Here is a 15,236-nt window from a genome sequence, read left to right as displayed (position 1 = left end):
CTTAATCGTTGGTTCTGATGTCGCTCATCTTCCTCTTGGCAAAATAAAACTTTTTAACCAATTTGAATAATTCACTGAACTTGACTGCATTGTTTGATAACTAGGATCAATTTGGCATGTATGTACATGACTCTGTTTGAATGACTGGATTTAATTTACTTTATTTTGTGAAGTGCCTTGAGACAACATGTGTTGTGAATTATAAATTAAACTGAACTGTACTGCATAGGTTCTTTAGAGGACTTTGGACTTTGGACTTTTCACCACTGAGTGAAAGCCCAGTCTGCAAAAGGTTGCAGAGAATTCCCATCCTTTTTGTTGCCAACAACAAGCTTCTGGTATTATTATTTCTGGATTTTGACCAATTTTCTTGTCTGACTTTGTCTTTGGCTCAGGGGCAGCATATGTCTTGAACTGACTCCAGCTGCAGTCCACACTTTTTTAATCTCCCCCAAACTCTTGTAGAGGGTTTTGCTCCACATCCCACCCACGGCTTTGATTACCCTTGTTGCTTGTGGACCTTTCTCTATCACACTTTTTCCTTCCACTCAACCTTTGATTAATACACCTGGGTACTGCATTCTGTGAACAGCCAGCTTCTTTACCAATGACCCTTCGGGGTTTGACCTTGTGGAGGGAGTCGTTGACAGTGCTGGACAACTTTCAAGTCAGCAGTCTTCCCCATGATCCTACAGGCTGTAGGACCACCATGATAAGCACTTTTCTCCATTCAAATATTTTTATTGGTTTTATGTAACATTCTAATATCCTGAACAGAGTTTAGAGGTTTTCATTATCTGTAAACCATAATCATCAACATTAAGGGAAAAACACATGAAATCTATAAGTTTGACTTTTTGAATTGATTTATTGTGATAAATAACATTTTCGCTGATATTTAAATTACTGAATGTGACAATTTATTCATAAACTTAAATAGATCTAATATGATTACATTTAGAAATGCACTTTATGGCCCATCTTAATGTTCACCTGCTGCACTGAAGAACTTCTCCCACTTTATAAGTACATTATGTAGTTTATTGAGCAACAAAGGGAAACTGTTGTCCTTTGACCTTGGAGCCTTTCAATATTATAGCCTTGCTCACTTCTTATAGTCACTCTCTGTGCCCAACCTGAGGCCTAAACTGGTCCACCTTTGCATTAAATAACAACCCCTCACACACACACAATCACACACACACATATCCTTCCTTAATAACTCTATAACTCACCTAAGCCTTAGATTTAATTGCTTATTTGTTTGTAAACGCATTAACCCCTCTGCTGTATCTGTTTTGTTACCATCCCGGGGGCCCGACAAGCTCCTCCGACTGCCGTACCTTACATCCAATGAATAGTCCTTCTCTGAGCGGTAATAGGGAATCAGCATCGTAGCAGCAAGCATTGGCGGCGTGTAAGAGATAAATCAGATTGGGGGTCTTGCTTTGCCAGTTTATTGAATCTAAATTGCGTGCGCGCTTGGCCCCCGCCGGCCCTACACGGCCCATCCATCTCCCGGCTGATAATGGAGCGGGCCCGATTCCACCTGGTGGGAGCATTATTACATTTCCCCTCTAACGAGACCCGGCTAATCCTGCCAAGGGAGGAGGACAGAAGAGAAAGGAAGAGAATAGGAGTGAAGGAGAGAGAAAGAGGAGGAAAACGTTGGTGGAAGAGGTGAAGAAGGAAGCAGAGAGGAGGAAAAAAACGTCCATCCTGGCAGCCTGCCTCTGCCTCCCACTCTCCCTCTTCTCTTCTCATTCTCACTTTCCTTCCTCTCTGTTGCTGCACATAAAACATCTTCTAGCGCCATCAGAGCTACATGGCCCCTGGGCCCCTGAGCTGCAATTACACTCATAATCACAATGTGATTTCACTGACGCTCTCCGCCTCTTCTCCGCTGATGCCATCCCCTCGTCTTTCTCCTCTCCACCCCTGCAGCCAAGACTGAACGAAGTCTAAATGAAGTGAAAGGCTTCTCCTCTCGCTAACACCCGGCCGTTTATTACCCGCTTTAATAAAAGTCCATCACAGAATTATCCTACAATGAACTGAAGCCACTCAGTTGCTAAGAAATATACTTCCAATAAGCGGCCTCTGCTCGCAGACTCAGACGGGTTGTAGTTGTTGATTATTTTCATATGTTTTGTTGTTTTTTTTACAGCTGCAGCGTTAACAAGCTTTTCATGATAGTGCAGCAAAGTATGTTGCCTTCATGTTTTTAAAGCAGAGCTCCTTATTGATGTAATTAAATCACATCCCTGGCTCAGCGTTCAGGCTTACTTTCATTGTTTTGAGGGGGCAGGAGCCCCCGTGAGGCAGTGCACTGATGAGAGATGGATAAACAGTTTGATTTGCTGCTATGGCCCCCAGGCACAGTGTACTGGAGAGATGAGCAAGAGAAGGGAAGAGAAAAGCATTAAAAATGGGGAGGGGTGGGATAGGGCAAAAAGAAAAAAAATAGAAGCAGAGAAGCAAGCGAAGAGGATAAGAGAACCTGTTGGAGGAGGGATAGAATGTGGTGGATAAACATGCGGAGAAAAAAAGGCGACAAAACGCTCCTGTTGTTTGTGTACAAATTTGTGTGCACGCAGGCGATGGTTTTTTTTCTTCTTCTTTCTGTTATTTTTGCTTGTTTGTCTGTTTCCCTCGCTGTCTTAGCTCTTCCTTCATCCTACATGGCCCATATCTATCTGCCTGTCTCCTCAAGCCCCCCCCCCCCATCTTTCTCCCTTCTGCTCCATCGCACCCCCAATACTGCTCTGTCTCTTACCTGCCTCATGGTAGCCCCAAGCAAAGAGTGAACCGAACAACACAGTTCATTCACACACACATAAACGTGTCTATGCATGCAAACAAGTAGTTGCAAAGATGTTATAAACTGTGATGATTTTGCTGTTTCTATGCAAACCTAGCTTTTCTAGATTATGACCTTTTTAGGTGTGTTTTGTTTGTTCAATCCAAAACTTTTTTCCCTCTGAACTTGATTTATCAGAACCTTTTATTTTACCCCAAATATTAGCTGTGTGTGTTTCCACCATAGGGTCCAAAACTGGGCTTTTTACATCTGCTGAGGCTTCGAGGGTCATTCCCCCTCTTGCTGGGGTGTAGCTGGCTCAGTATTCATTCATTGATCAGAGAACACAGATTTTTTCCCAATGTCAAAGCGATTACACTTTAAAACTTATTGAGTCACTGCAAATCTTATTGAAAGGTGAATAATTTTAAATTAACAGAAAATATAAACAGTAAAATGCTCGGAGTGCTCAACCAGTAGCACATTTTTTGCAGCACAGCAGCTAGAATACACTACCTGTAGTTCAGGGTCCATTTAATAAAGTGCTAACCCCCGACCTGGGCTGTTTTCTGAAGTTGATTTCTGTCCTGGAAATGTGAATTGACCCTGGTTCCTGCAGTGAAGACATCATGGGTAGAAAGACAGCTCTAAAAAACTGCCCTGCTTCCTAGAAAAGGTTCCTACAGTGGAAATGCATCTTAATATAGGCATCCGATAATTTTCATTTCCTAACTCCCAAACACACTCACCCCTCACTGCTCAGAGTGGCGGAGCAGAGTTCAATCATCCATGTAGAGTAATTGTTTGCAAAGATGCGGAACCTCCAGACTTAACCAGCCGTATCAGCCCTGTGACGGCTTCTTTGTCTCCAGCAATTACTGAACAAAAGCAGCAGCTCAGCTGTCAGCCTCCTGCATCCAAACGGTTTCGTGTACAACAATTTGTACTTGCGGCAAAAACTCTTAACAATCAGAACATACGTATATGCAGGCATGATGAGTGGTGCAATAAACCCCATTTGGACACCCACAGCTGTGCCCTAAAACAAACAAGGCTGCAAGCACTCACAAACACTTACACCCACACCCCTATTGTATTAACCAAAGCAGTGCAGCACTCTCATTCTCTTCCTCTCCCTTTTCTCTCGTCATCTTGTTCACCTCAGTTTCTCTCCCCTTTTTTTCCCTCTTCTCAAAGTTTAAACTCATTAAGTGTAATGATATTGGAGACTCAATTTTACATAGCTCGCTCATCAACCAAGTGAGATAGCAATAAAGGCGAATGGCTCCACCGAGGCCCTAACATTGCAAAATAAATGATGCACCGCAACAGAAATGTAATTAATTTAGAGGCAGTATTGATAGTCCTGCCATACACGGCATTATATTTTTTAATGCAGCTTAACATCTTGATTATTCGGGGGAAAGGTGGGGGGAAAAGGGAGCAAAGACGACGCAGTTTGTGATGAAACCACGCTTAAGATGCCCTGACGAGTGTTTATTCCCGCTGCCTCACTTTCTCTTAAGCTTTTCATTAAACCGAGACGATAAACACCTCTTAGGAGAAAACGCTGACTTTACGCAGGTATAAATGAAAAGCAGGGATGGGGACCATCTCGCAGTGAGATTATGTTTATACAATGATAAACCCTCATTTCTTACCATGAGGATTTCTTTCCATTTTTCCAGGAAAACATACGTTTTACAAACACAAAAGCTCGATATTGTTTCTATTTTAGTGTGATTCATAAAAGGAGATTTAAAGAAAAATAAAAATTTACTGTTTGGATGTTAGCACAGCTGTGCACTTATTATGATGGCTGTAAAGGTGCATCCAGCTGACAAGACAAGATGATACATGATATTGGGAGATGAGACAAGATTTTAGCAATAATGTGTGGAAAACTGATAACCTTTTTCCAGTTTTTTAGAAATAGAGTAAAGGTTTCAGAAATCACAAGTAGTGTTTTAACCTCTCTGTAATCAGTCAAGGCTTGACTAGACCTGCCAAGAAGGGGATCATGGGGAACATGGAGCTTTAATTCCAAAGAGGCTTTTAAAATATTTCACACATGTACAAATTAATCACACTAATTGATCATCAATGCTTTTAAGCAATTAACCGCCTTATCCCAAGTTTTTTTACTGAATGATATAAAATAATGTAACTAAACTGTAATGACATGATAAAGCTCATTGCTCAAGACCAGCTTTTTTCCACTGAGACAAACATGTAAATGTGTCCAACATCAAATATGTATAAAACTCAAAATCCAAACATATTACAATTTGTAAAATTTTTGGGGGCTTGTTTTAGGGTTAGGGTTTTTTATTTTTTTATTTTAGGAGGACAATTAGAAAAAAAGTATTGTTTTGTCAAAAGACTGACTAATTTAAGGTTGCTGTCTCATTTGGTGCTACATGCACGCCAGACAGTTCAGCTTGTTTTCACGGTAAAAACAAGCCTGTACCAGCTGCTACATCCTGACATCTGATCCCTAAACAGAGAGATCAGAGTGGCTGATATAGTTGGAAATAAATACAATTATCTCACTATTTTACTGAAAAGAACTTAGAAATTTGCAAGGGTTTTTTGTTTCTTATTTTGGCATTTGTGCAGACACATGCATGAATTTGCACCTTTTATACAACATTTTTTAGGTGGAAGTGTGGCTCTCAGGAAAAATGTTGGGAATCACTGGACTACACCTTAAGCAGTTTTTATTCCTGTCAAATTTTAAAGTGGTTGAGGTTAAGTATGTTAGATTTTGAAGTAGAAAAAGTCTATTTGTCAAAAAACTGAAATGGTTTAGCACAGATAGGAAGCTAAAAAACAGATGCCAACTTCATCATTGTTGGCGGCTAAAAGTGAGCCAATTGTCACTATTTTCAGTGCTCACAAACCATTTGTATCTCATCTGTCACTGTGTATCTTATATAGAGGAAGCTTCTTCAGTGCTTATGTAGAGGAGTGTTGTCAGCCAGCCTGACCGGTAGTCATGAGTAGTCAATGTTGTCAAATCAATAACTCCTTTATTTGTTCAATTAAAAAAAGAGTCACACTACTTCACCAAAGAAAGTAACGTACTCGTACTCGTACTTGTCGTCTTCCGCTTATCCGGGACCGGGTCGCGGGGGCAGCAGACTCAGCAGAGATGCCCAGACGTCCCTCTCTCCAGACACCTCCTCCAGTTCCTCCAGGGGGAGCCCAAGGCGTTCCCAGGCCAGCCGAGAGACATAATCCCTCCAGCGTGTCCTGGGCCGTCCCCTGGGCCTCCTCCTGGTGGGACGTGCCTGGAACACCTCCCGAGGAAGGCGTCCAGGAGGCATCCGGTATAGATGCCCGAGCCTCCTCAACTGGCTCCTCTCGATGTGGAGGAGCAGCGGCTCTACTCCGAGCCCCTCCCGGATGGCCGAGCTCCTCACCCTATCTCTAAGGGAGTGCCCGGCCACCCTACGGAGGAAACTCATTTCAGCCGCTTGTATCCGGGATCTTGTTCTTTCGGTCATGACCCAAAGTTCATGGCCATAGGTGAGGGTAGGAACGTAGACCGACCAGTAAATTGAGAGCTTTGCTTTTCGGCTCAGCTCTCTCTTCACCACAATGGACCGGCACAGCGCCCCCATTACTGTGGCAGCCGCATTCTTCCCTCACTCGTGAACAAGACCCCGAGATACTTAAACTCCTCCACTTGAGGCAGGAACTCCCCTCCAACCTGAAGAGGACAAGCCACCCTTTTCCGGTCGAGTACCATGGCCTCGGACTTGGAGGAGCTGATCCTCATCCCAGCCGCTTCACACTCGGCTGCGAACCGCCACAACGCATGTTGTAGGTCTTGGCTAGAGGGGGCCAGCAGGACCACGTCATCTGCAAAAAGAAGAGACTAAATCCACTGGTCCCCAAACCAGACCCCCTCCGGCCCTTGGCTGCATCTAGAAATCCTGTCCATAAAAGTTATGAACAGGACCGGTGACAAAGGGCTGAAGAGAAATTATGTAAAATCACATTTGTATGTAGGGATAGGTACCTTTCACATTTGAACCGATACAGTACCGATGCCCGGTTCCTGGGAAATGATATCGGTACTCAATGGTACCAATTTTCAGTACTTGTGTCTGTGTTTATGTGGTATTAAAGTTAATTTGTTTAACATTAAAATCTCAAAATTTTTCAATGTAACATATTTATTTGCCAATATATAAACTTTAATGACTATATCAAGACAAAATCCAGCTGTTTGTATTGTAACATCTCAGTTGATTCATACATTTCTTCTCCCATGTTGCTGGCTTCAGACGATGAGTTGATAGACAGGCGTGCTAACGATGCCGAATGCAGGAGTTGTAGCCGTAGACTCTTCAGGCTTGAGAAAAATCTGATGCTTAACCAGGTGCTTCCTCAGATTAGAAGTGTTTCCGCCGTTGGCCATGTACTTCCATCACAAATATTGCAGCAACCGTAATCTGCATCACATTTTGAAAAGTGGAGCCATACTTTCGAGCACTTTCTATCAGCCACGTCATTACGCTCTTGTGCGTGAAATGCTGTGTTCATGTCCGGCATGGAAAATTGCTCACTCTTCCACTCCCTCAGTGTCCCAAAGATGCATTTAGGTATTGAAACATGGTACTGTTTGATTTTACTTGAATATGTACTCTGTAGTACCGACGGTCGATACATATAAAAGTACCAAAATTTGGATGTAATTATATATTTGTATGTAAACAAAATTGGCTTTTTAGAGGATTTGCTTGGCTCCTAACTTTGTTTTCTGCTGTTTGTCTTTTTAGCTAAGACAGATGAAGTTCTGAAGGCCAAAGTAGCCAAAAGAGAAGAAGAGGCCCGTAAGAAGCTCGAAGAAGGTGAGTTTTAATACTGATATTTACAACTTGTAAACACTGACTTTCAAACTTATATTAACATCTAACTATTTGTAACTAATATGATGACTGAATGTGGGGTTAATATGATGGAATCAAATTTCAAGTTCAAATGGAGCCCAGGGGGAATGGTTTTGACCCCCAACACATAAAGCTAAGCCTAAAAATTATATCATAGAAACAAAAGTCATAAAATCAATGAAAATCTTTAAATTTATTAGTTTTACAACTCTTCACCAAAACATTAAATTAGTAAATCTCTCAGGTCAGGTAAGGTGTTTAAATTTCTGTAGCCTTTTTCCAGGACAATTCATTAAATTTGTCTATACCAGCTTGATCCTGTTCAGGCTCATAAGGTTCTTGGACTTTCCACCAGAGATCAGTAGCTAGAGGCAGGGTTAACCCTGCACAGGTCACCGGTCCATAATAGGAGAGCACTGATACACACAGGACAGACAACCAACCATCCATGATGCCTCAGGTCAATAGAGTGGACAGTTAACTTAAAGATGCATCTTTTTGACTGTGGGAGAAAACCCACGGTGTAAAACCCAGAAGAAATCCCAGAAACTGTTGCTGCGAGGCCGTAATTCTAGCCACCTGTAAACCGTGCAGCCCTTATGTCTATTCACAACTCTTTATAAAGGTACATGGAAATTCAAGAGCTCTTACCAATATGGCAGGAATAAATAAAGCTTTTAATCACAATTTCTTACTGATCGATGGTTGTTTCATTCTACTTTGAAATCTTTAAAAAACAAAAAGAAAATCTGGGCAAGGCTCATTCTGTTGAACAATATTTTTAAATCTATCATTAGCAAAGAACTTAGTCATAGCCATATAGCTTCATTCAGAAATAAAAACATTTTAACAATAAACTTTTTTTAAAAGGTATTAGTTTAACAGTCAAAACTGTTTCGAATGAGGGACACAGTAGACAACTGCAATATCTTTGACCTTGTTATGGGTCCTAGACATGTTTTCTCGAGGAAATTTAGCATTAGCGCTAGCACTAAGATAGCCTTATTATTAGCATCACTGGCTAGTTTTAGCAGGGTTAGGGTTGGATATTGAAACCTGGACTATAATATGTATTGGACCACTGAATCATAACAAGCAAAGCATAAACCATAAAAGCTAGCAAAACAGTTAGCAACAGTATTTGTTAGCTTGATGCTTAAAAAAATAAAACAGGTTTATTTCATGTGTGATCTTCTTCTGAAAGCAATCATGGTTAATTGCAGATTAAAATATCATCTACTGTATAACAGTTGAACAGAAAGTTGAATTACTAACATGAAAGTCTATAAAAACTGGATTTCAATAAGTCTGTTAAATATATTATTCAATCTCTACATACCCCACTGACCTAATAAAATATAGAATGACATCCCATGTTTGATACTGCTTTCACATTTCACCTCTACTTTGCTAACCACAAACTCAGGGATGCTGATTACGGTCTGTAGTTTTTATTAAGACAGCTGTAATCACCATGAAAATGCAGGCAGAAAGGAAGAAACGTGCTTAGCATTGCAGGTAATAAATTCAGTCAAGCTCCTTCACTACCAGCAGCATTGGTTATACACACACATACACATTCCCTCAGAGATGATCTTGATGCACATTTAAAGAAAGTCAAGAGTAATTTGCAGTGGATATACTAACAGTAATAAAAGTCCTCAGATAGGATAATGATCGAGGTCCTTCTACTGACCAGAACATGATATAAACGAGAATATCAAATGTGCCATAAGTGTTTATGTTCACGCCCACACAGATATGTGCCGTACTGTAATTTGTTCTAGCTTGAGTTTGTGTTGATGTTGCTGGATTTAACTGCGTCTCGCTTTGTGTAATGCTTTTGTGTTTCAGTGTACGATTGGTGGCAGTGTGACCTTTAAAGTTAGCTGACCTTTCAGCCAAAAGAAAGTGTGGCTATAAGGAACTAATTAGCCCTGCACTTTCGTTATATTCCCCCTATTTAAGGAAGAATCGATTCCCTCCTTCCCTTTTTTTTTGCCCTGTTTTTTTTTTTTTTTTTCGGCCAGTCTCGTTGTGATTCATTTTAATATAATTTGTTTTTCTTGGTCTCAGAACTCCGTCTCCTCTTTCCTCTTGAATTGTTTTAATGTTTTCTCCTTTTTTGTTCACCAAATAAAACAGCATCGCTATGTGCCTCATAAGATCGGTATTTTATTATTTTGTCTTCTCAAAGACACATGAAGTAAGTTTAGAGAAGCATTTTAAAGTGACCCTGATGGCCCTTTTTCTTAGGAAAGAAGCCAGTGCTTCCATCACACATACCTCTCTGCACTATCAGAACCATGTAGCTTCATTGTCTTCTGCCCTTCCTCCGAGCACACTAAAACTAAAGAGTTGGACCACTGCTGACGCTAAACAGCAGATCACTAGGGGTCTCCTCACTCCCTGCAGGGCCTCTCTGGGGTCAGCACAACTGCAAAGTTTGCACTTGAACCACTAAGTCGACTGAAATCTGAAATCCTTTTAAAGAGAACGAAGGGGAGAAGTGAGCGCTACCACCTACACTCCTTGTTCATAAATAGATCCACATTCTAGACTGTCGGTGCATTTGAGTTAGCTTAGCCCTAATCGAAACCCCCAAGATCTGATTCATGTGGATGCTATAATATGCAAGCTATTATTGTAGCAAACCACTGCAGAGCCCTGAGAGAAGAGAGAGGAGGGGAGTTGTTATCATCCAGGTTTACTGGGAAGGAGGAAGAAGAGGATCAATAACTGGCCCTGTGGTCATCAGTTAACAAAGTAGTCGCGGCTTAAAAGGAATGTTTGGCTCTCTGGTTAAGGGCAGCCAGATGATGCTAGTGGTTGAAAAAGGAAGCGTAGGAAATGAAAGGGGGTCAGTATGAGAGAGGTGGATTATTCTTTTGTTAGTTTCATGCCTTGTTTAAGCTATTAAAGCTAAAAAATGCAGTTTGCTTGCCCAGGGCCTTAGGCTAACTTGGTGAACCAGTTATATTACGATGGACAAACTGCCAAAGTTACACAGCTGGAAACTTTATAAAAACCCAGTTGCCACTATGAAAAACGGTACCATATAATAAGTGTTGGAAAAATTACTATTTACTCTGTTTTACATGAGAAGTATCTGCTGCTTTACCCTGTTTTTATTTACTTACGTTTTTAGTTGTGTTTTATTTTGTTTGTAACCTGCTTTACTTCTTCATGGCAGTATTATCCTAACAGAATATAATGTATTCCCATTAATTAGTTGAAATTTTTTGAAAAGTATGGGATTTGATTTTTGTTATTTCCCAAGTATGGATTGAAATGAAAAAATCAAAAACGAAAGTGGAACAAAGTTTGAGTTTTTAGCTTTTATCTAAAAGATAGAAATATTTTTTCTAGAAAAACAAAGAGCATTTTAACCTTGATTTGTGTTTAGATGATGACCTCTATTTTTTATTTTCCACATCACAACACAAGTTTTTATACGACCCATTGATTATTTTGGTCTTTGAATTACTATGATAAACACAAACACTAAAATCAACAGCCTTTTGGTACTTTAAATATTTTTAATTCCGGATCTTAATCTGGACCCAAGGTTTTCAAAGTGGTTAGGGTTTAAAAATAGTGAAAGAGCCTTTTACTATGCTGCCAAATCTAATGCAAGCTCCTAATGTCATAAAAAATGGCTGGAAAAATCTTTAAAAGTCAATCTGGAAAAGTTTGAAGTAAAATGTAAATATTGTAGAAACCCTGATCAGTGGTTGATTAAATCATTATCGTGAAAGGTATGCGCCAGTATGAGAGTCCCACAGTGCTATGACATTAAGCAAAAATGCAATATTTTCACTGTATTTGCACAAAAAATGGAAACAAACATGTATACCATGATATAATTGCTTAAAACAAAAAAAACATTATCATTTTGATTTTGATTCATAGTCTCAAGCGAAAATATTTAATAAAGGCCACTTACATTTAATAATGGTTATTAAGTACTTATTGCACTGAACATTGTATGTTTTTGCCTTTCTGCTTTACATATAGTAATACTGTGAGAAAAAGCTCGTTAGTAAGTAATGTTTTCAAACCTTGGTATACCGAAAGGCAGAAAACCAGCCAGTTGATTAGTAAAAACATAAAGGAGAAAATACTCCGGGAGGGTGCAACACAATCAATCGATTAGTTAGGCTGTTAGTGATGGTAAGATCCTACAGAATATAATGCATTTTGCTACGAAAAAGCAGCAAAATGCCTGCGATTCACCTTCTCTTTATATTGGTTAATTTTTTTTAACTACACGAATTGCCTAATCCAAAGACTTAATGGGATCATTCTTTTGAAAGTAAATTATTCAACCTGGTTGTATTTTGAGGTACTTTATAGGTACTTTTTTTTTTTATGACCCAAAGTATATGCCGCAGAAACCTGCAAGACTCATTGTCGCTAGTTTACATATGGGAACTTTGTATAAGGCTTATTGAACAAGGACTGGCAACACAAACCTCAAGAATTCATTTTATTCATTTAGGACAACTGTTTCAGCTCCTTTTTATTCCTGTGGAATGTATTTGGTGTTAACAACTATTTTTAAATACAATTTCTTAAGAGACCCTGGCCACAACCTTTGGAACCAATTCTGTATTATTCGGTTTATTTTTAGATTATTTAGGTTATTTCGAAAGTTTTTGATTACACTAAGATCAGATAGACAGAGCCAAAGCTGTATGGCATTGTTTTACAAGTAGTGTCTTTGTTTACTGGTCTGACCAGAAATAGTAATGGGAAAGAGAATTTTACAAATTTTTGCAAACTAGTCTCCATTTCAAGAAGTGGAAAATATTTATATGAATATTTTATCTAGCTTAAATGTGCACAATGCATCGAATTACAGTTGTCCTCGCATTATAAAATGTGCCATATTCCAGTCCCACATGACTGCTTGGATGCAGTATTTGTGAGCTATGCTTTCAAACTCTGCAAGACAAAAGTATATTTGGCCATTAGGTTGAACTTTCACTGTTTTTATGCATATACTTGACTTAGAGACAGATTCGCTGAGACATATGGAGAGTGGTAGAAACCTTCTGAGGGTGAGAAAAATGTAGGTTAATGTTAACTCATATCGTCATAGCATAACCATAATGGCACCATGTGTTTTCCTGATATCATGTTCCCCTAATTGAACTTCTGCTCTTGTTAGAGTCCAGGTAAAGTGCAGCGCATTAGAATCTGCTTCTTAAAAAGCCTCCAAACACACATTCTCAATGCGGTCGACTTGTGAAATTTCCTGCCTGGTGTGTCATTTGTCAGGCTCTGACAGAAATATATTTTCATCTGTGCTGTTGTTCTGTAAAATACAGAATTATGTAGATATGGATTGGACACTAGCCTATAGCCTACAGAATAGTATCTTTGCCTCGAACCTGCTCTGTCCCCATTACCTCAAACCGCCACCAGATTGGGAGATCATATATTTTAATGAGACGTATAATAGCTCTTTAACCCATATCATTAGGGGAATATAGTATACCTACCGTTTGCTCTTTTGGCTGTTAAACGAAAGGACTGTTTCCCTAATTACATGGTGCGTAGGACAGGTCATGGGTTGGGTGTGCACCTGTGTGCGCCTGTGCATGTGTGTGTCTATGTTCAGGAATTGTATGACCATTAAATATTCAACCGCAAGCCCCCCCAATCCCCTCCTTCTCGACCCAGCCTCCATTAACGCCTCATCACCGTTTAACTAGCTCTGTTGTCAATCACCTCAGAGCCTTGCCTGCAACTGGAAAATGTCCGGATCTGGTTTCCTACCTTTAAAAAGAAAGAGTCAGAGTGAAGATCCACACCCCTTGCTAAACTGATGCATACCTCAGTCAAGGACAATTAAATATTACTGGAATATCATTAGGGTGAGTCTGTCTGCGCCTTCATTTGTTTGAATGCTCAGCTGAGTAGTTTGTCAGTCAGCGAAAATTTAATCTTTGCAAACATATAATAACGATGTGGGTGTGTGTGAGCAAAGTAAATGATGCGATGCCTTTTATTGTAATTGTGAATAATAACTAATCCATGGATAACAAGCTCTGGTGTAATCCACAGCCTTGTCCCTTCAGTTCTGGCCTATCTGGGCTGTAATAAAAGAACAGGAAATGAGAGGCAAGTGAGAGCGGTGGCTTGGACATTGACGCCTAATGTAATCTGCCTTGAAATCAAATTATTTGACCTGGAAAGCCTAACAATACAAAACTCCTGCCAGGCTGCTGTTAAATATTTAGCACGTGCCTGTCATGAATACAAATGGAGCGCAAATTAGAATCTACAGGCGCGTGACCCCCATATCAGACCCGGGGAGCACAGGGGGGGCCTGGCTCTGCTTTAAATGTTTTAATTACCGGGGCCACGGTGTGGCATGCCACGCTACCTCGCCGAGCTGCTCGACTTGAAGGACAAGTAGTGAAATTCAAGTGCTGGTAAACATGAACAATCCGGTGTCTGTGATCTCTTCACATTAACCAAAACACAAGATTCAAGAGGGAGATTGTTTGAATTTTGCCAGGTTGTTGTTATACACTCACTGGACCACTTTATTAGGTACAAAAACATGAGCATATATACCAAAGGAGACTTCTGAAATGATCCGTTTGCCCACTCCTCACGAGCACAGTTGACATTTCAAAGCAGATACGTATGATTGTAACCAGTCCCAAACTGTGTTGCCCAACTCAGAAAATATATTAAACATGACTGTTATTAGTTCTATTAGTATTGTTTTCAGCATTTTTCATTTTTCTAATCAGCAACACACACAGAATGTTGTGTGTGTGTTACATCTGTCAACGATTATTTACAATCTGCAGCCACAACAAAGAATGCAATCATCATCCTCAGCGTTACGTTTGTGTGAACAGAGAGGAGGCTGCTTAAGGCTCTTTTCGTAAAGGTCTGGAAGGAAGTTGCCTCTGATCATTAACTAATATGACACTGTAAAATAGACAGACCTCAAACTGCGTCAGACTGCGTTAATTATTTTGGTTATTCTGCCAAGAATGAGCAGGCTTTTTGCTACAACACTGATAGTCTAAGATGGCAGAAAGTTAAACAAACAAGACACAGCATCCCAAAGATTGCAAACAATAATTCAATTTATACTTATATAGCGTTACCCAATGGTGTAAGTCAAAACTTTCTTCCACCAGCCACTGGTTAGGATATTTTGTTGGCATCCTTTGGGCCCCTACATATCAATATAGGGAATTGCCATGGACATCACAGGCCTAAAACATATCAGGCAGGCTATTTGGTCTTGTAGGGCTGTTTCCTCATGGTAACACAGCACATGGCATTGGGACTCAAATCAATAGGGAACAATTAGGTAATAATTCAGACAGACTTATGGATGGTCTTGAAATACATTCATTTCTCTCATTTCAGATTTGGTAGAGTTTTATAACACTTCCAGGACAAACATTAATCAGAGCACAGAAAAAAATGTTCTAGAGGGATATCATTCCCACACAGATAAATTCAAAAATGAGCTAACTTTCCTGTTTTCTTCCCATGTC

General features: G+C 40.0%; 1 protein-coding gene across 3 annotated transcripts in view; it reads left to right on the top strand.

Annotated features, from left to right (window-relative positions):
- The window catches only part of rsrc1 (arginine/serine-rich coiled-coil 1), a 202,031-nt gene that overhangs the window by 159,006 nt on the left and 27,789 nt on the right, over positions 1 to 15,236 (top strand). For all 3 annotated transcript variants that reach the window (XM_047391940.1, XM_047391938.1, XM_047391939.1), the window contains exon 7: positions 7,591 to 7,662. In XM_047391940.1, the coding sequence (XP_047247896.1) occupies positions 7,591 to 7,662 (72 nt within the window). The remainder of the gene's footprint in view (positions 1 to 7,590; positions 7,663 to 15,236) is intronic.

This window comes from Girardinichthys multiradiatus, chromosome 18, assembly GCF_021462225.1.
Source record: "Girardinichthys multiradiatus isolate DD_20200921_A chromosome 18, DD_fGirMul_XY1, whole genome shotgun sequence".
NCBI classification, from domain to species: Eukaryota; Metazoa; Chordata; class Actinopteri; order Cyprinodontiformes; family Goodeidae; genus Girardinichthys; species Girardinichthys multiradiatus.
This window is presented reverse-complemented; position numbering and strand designations above follow the sequence as displayed.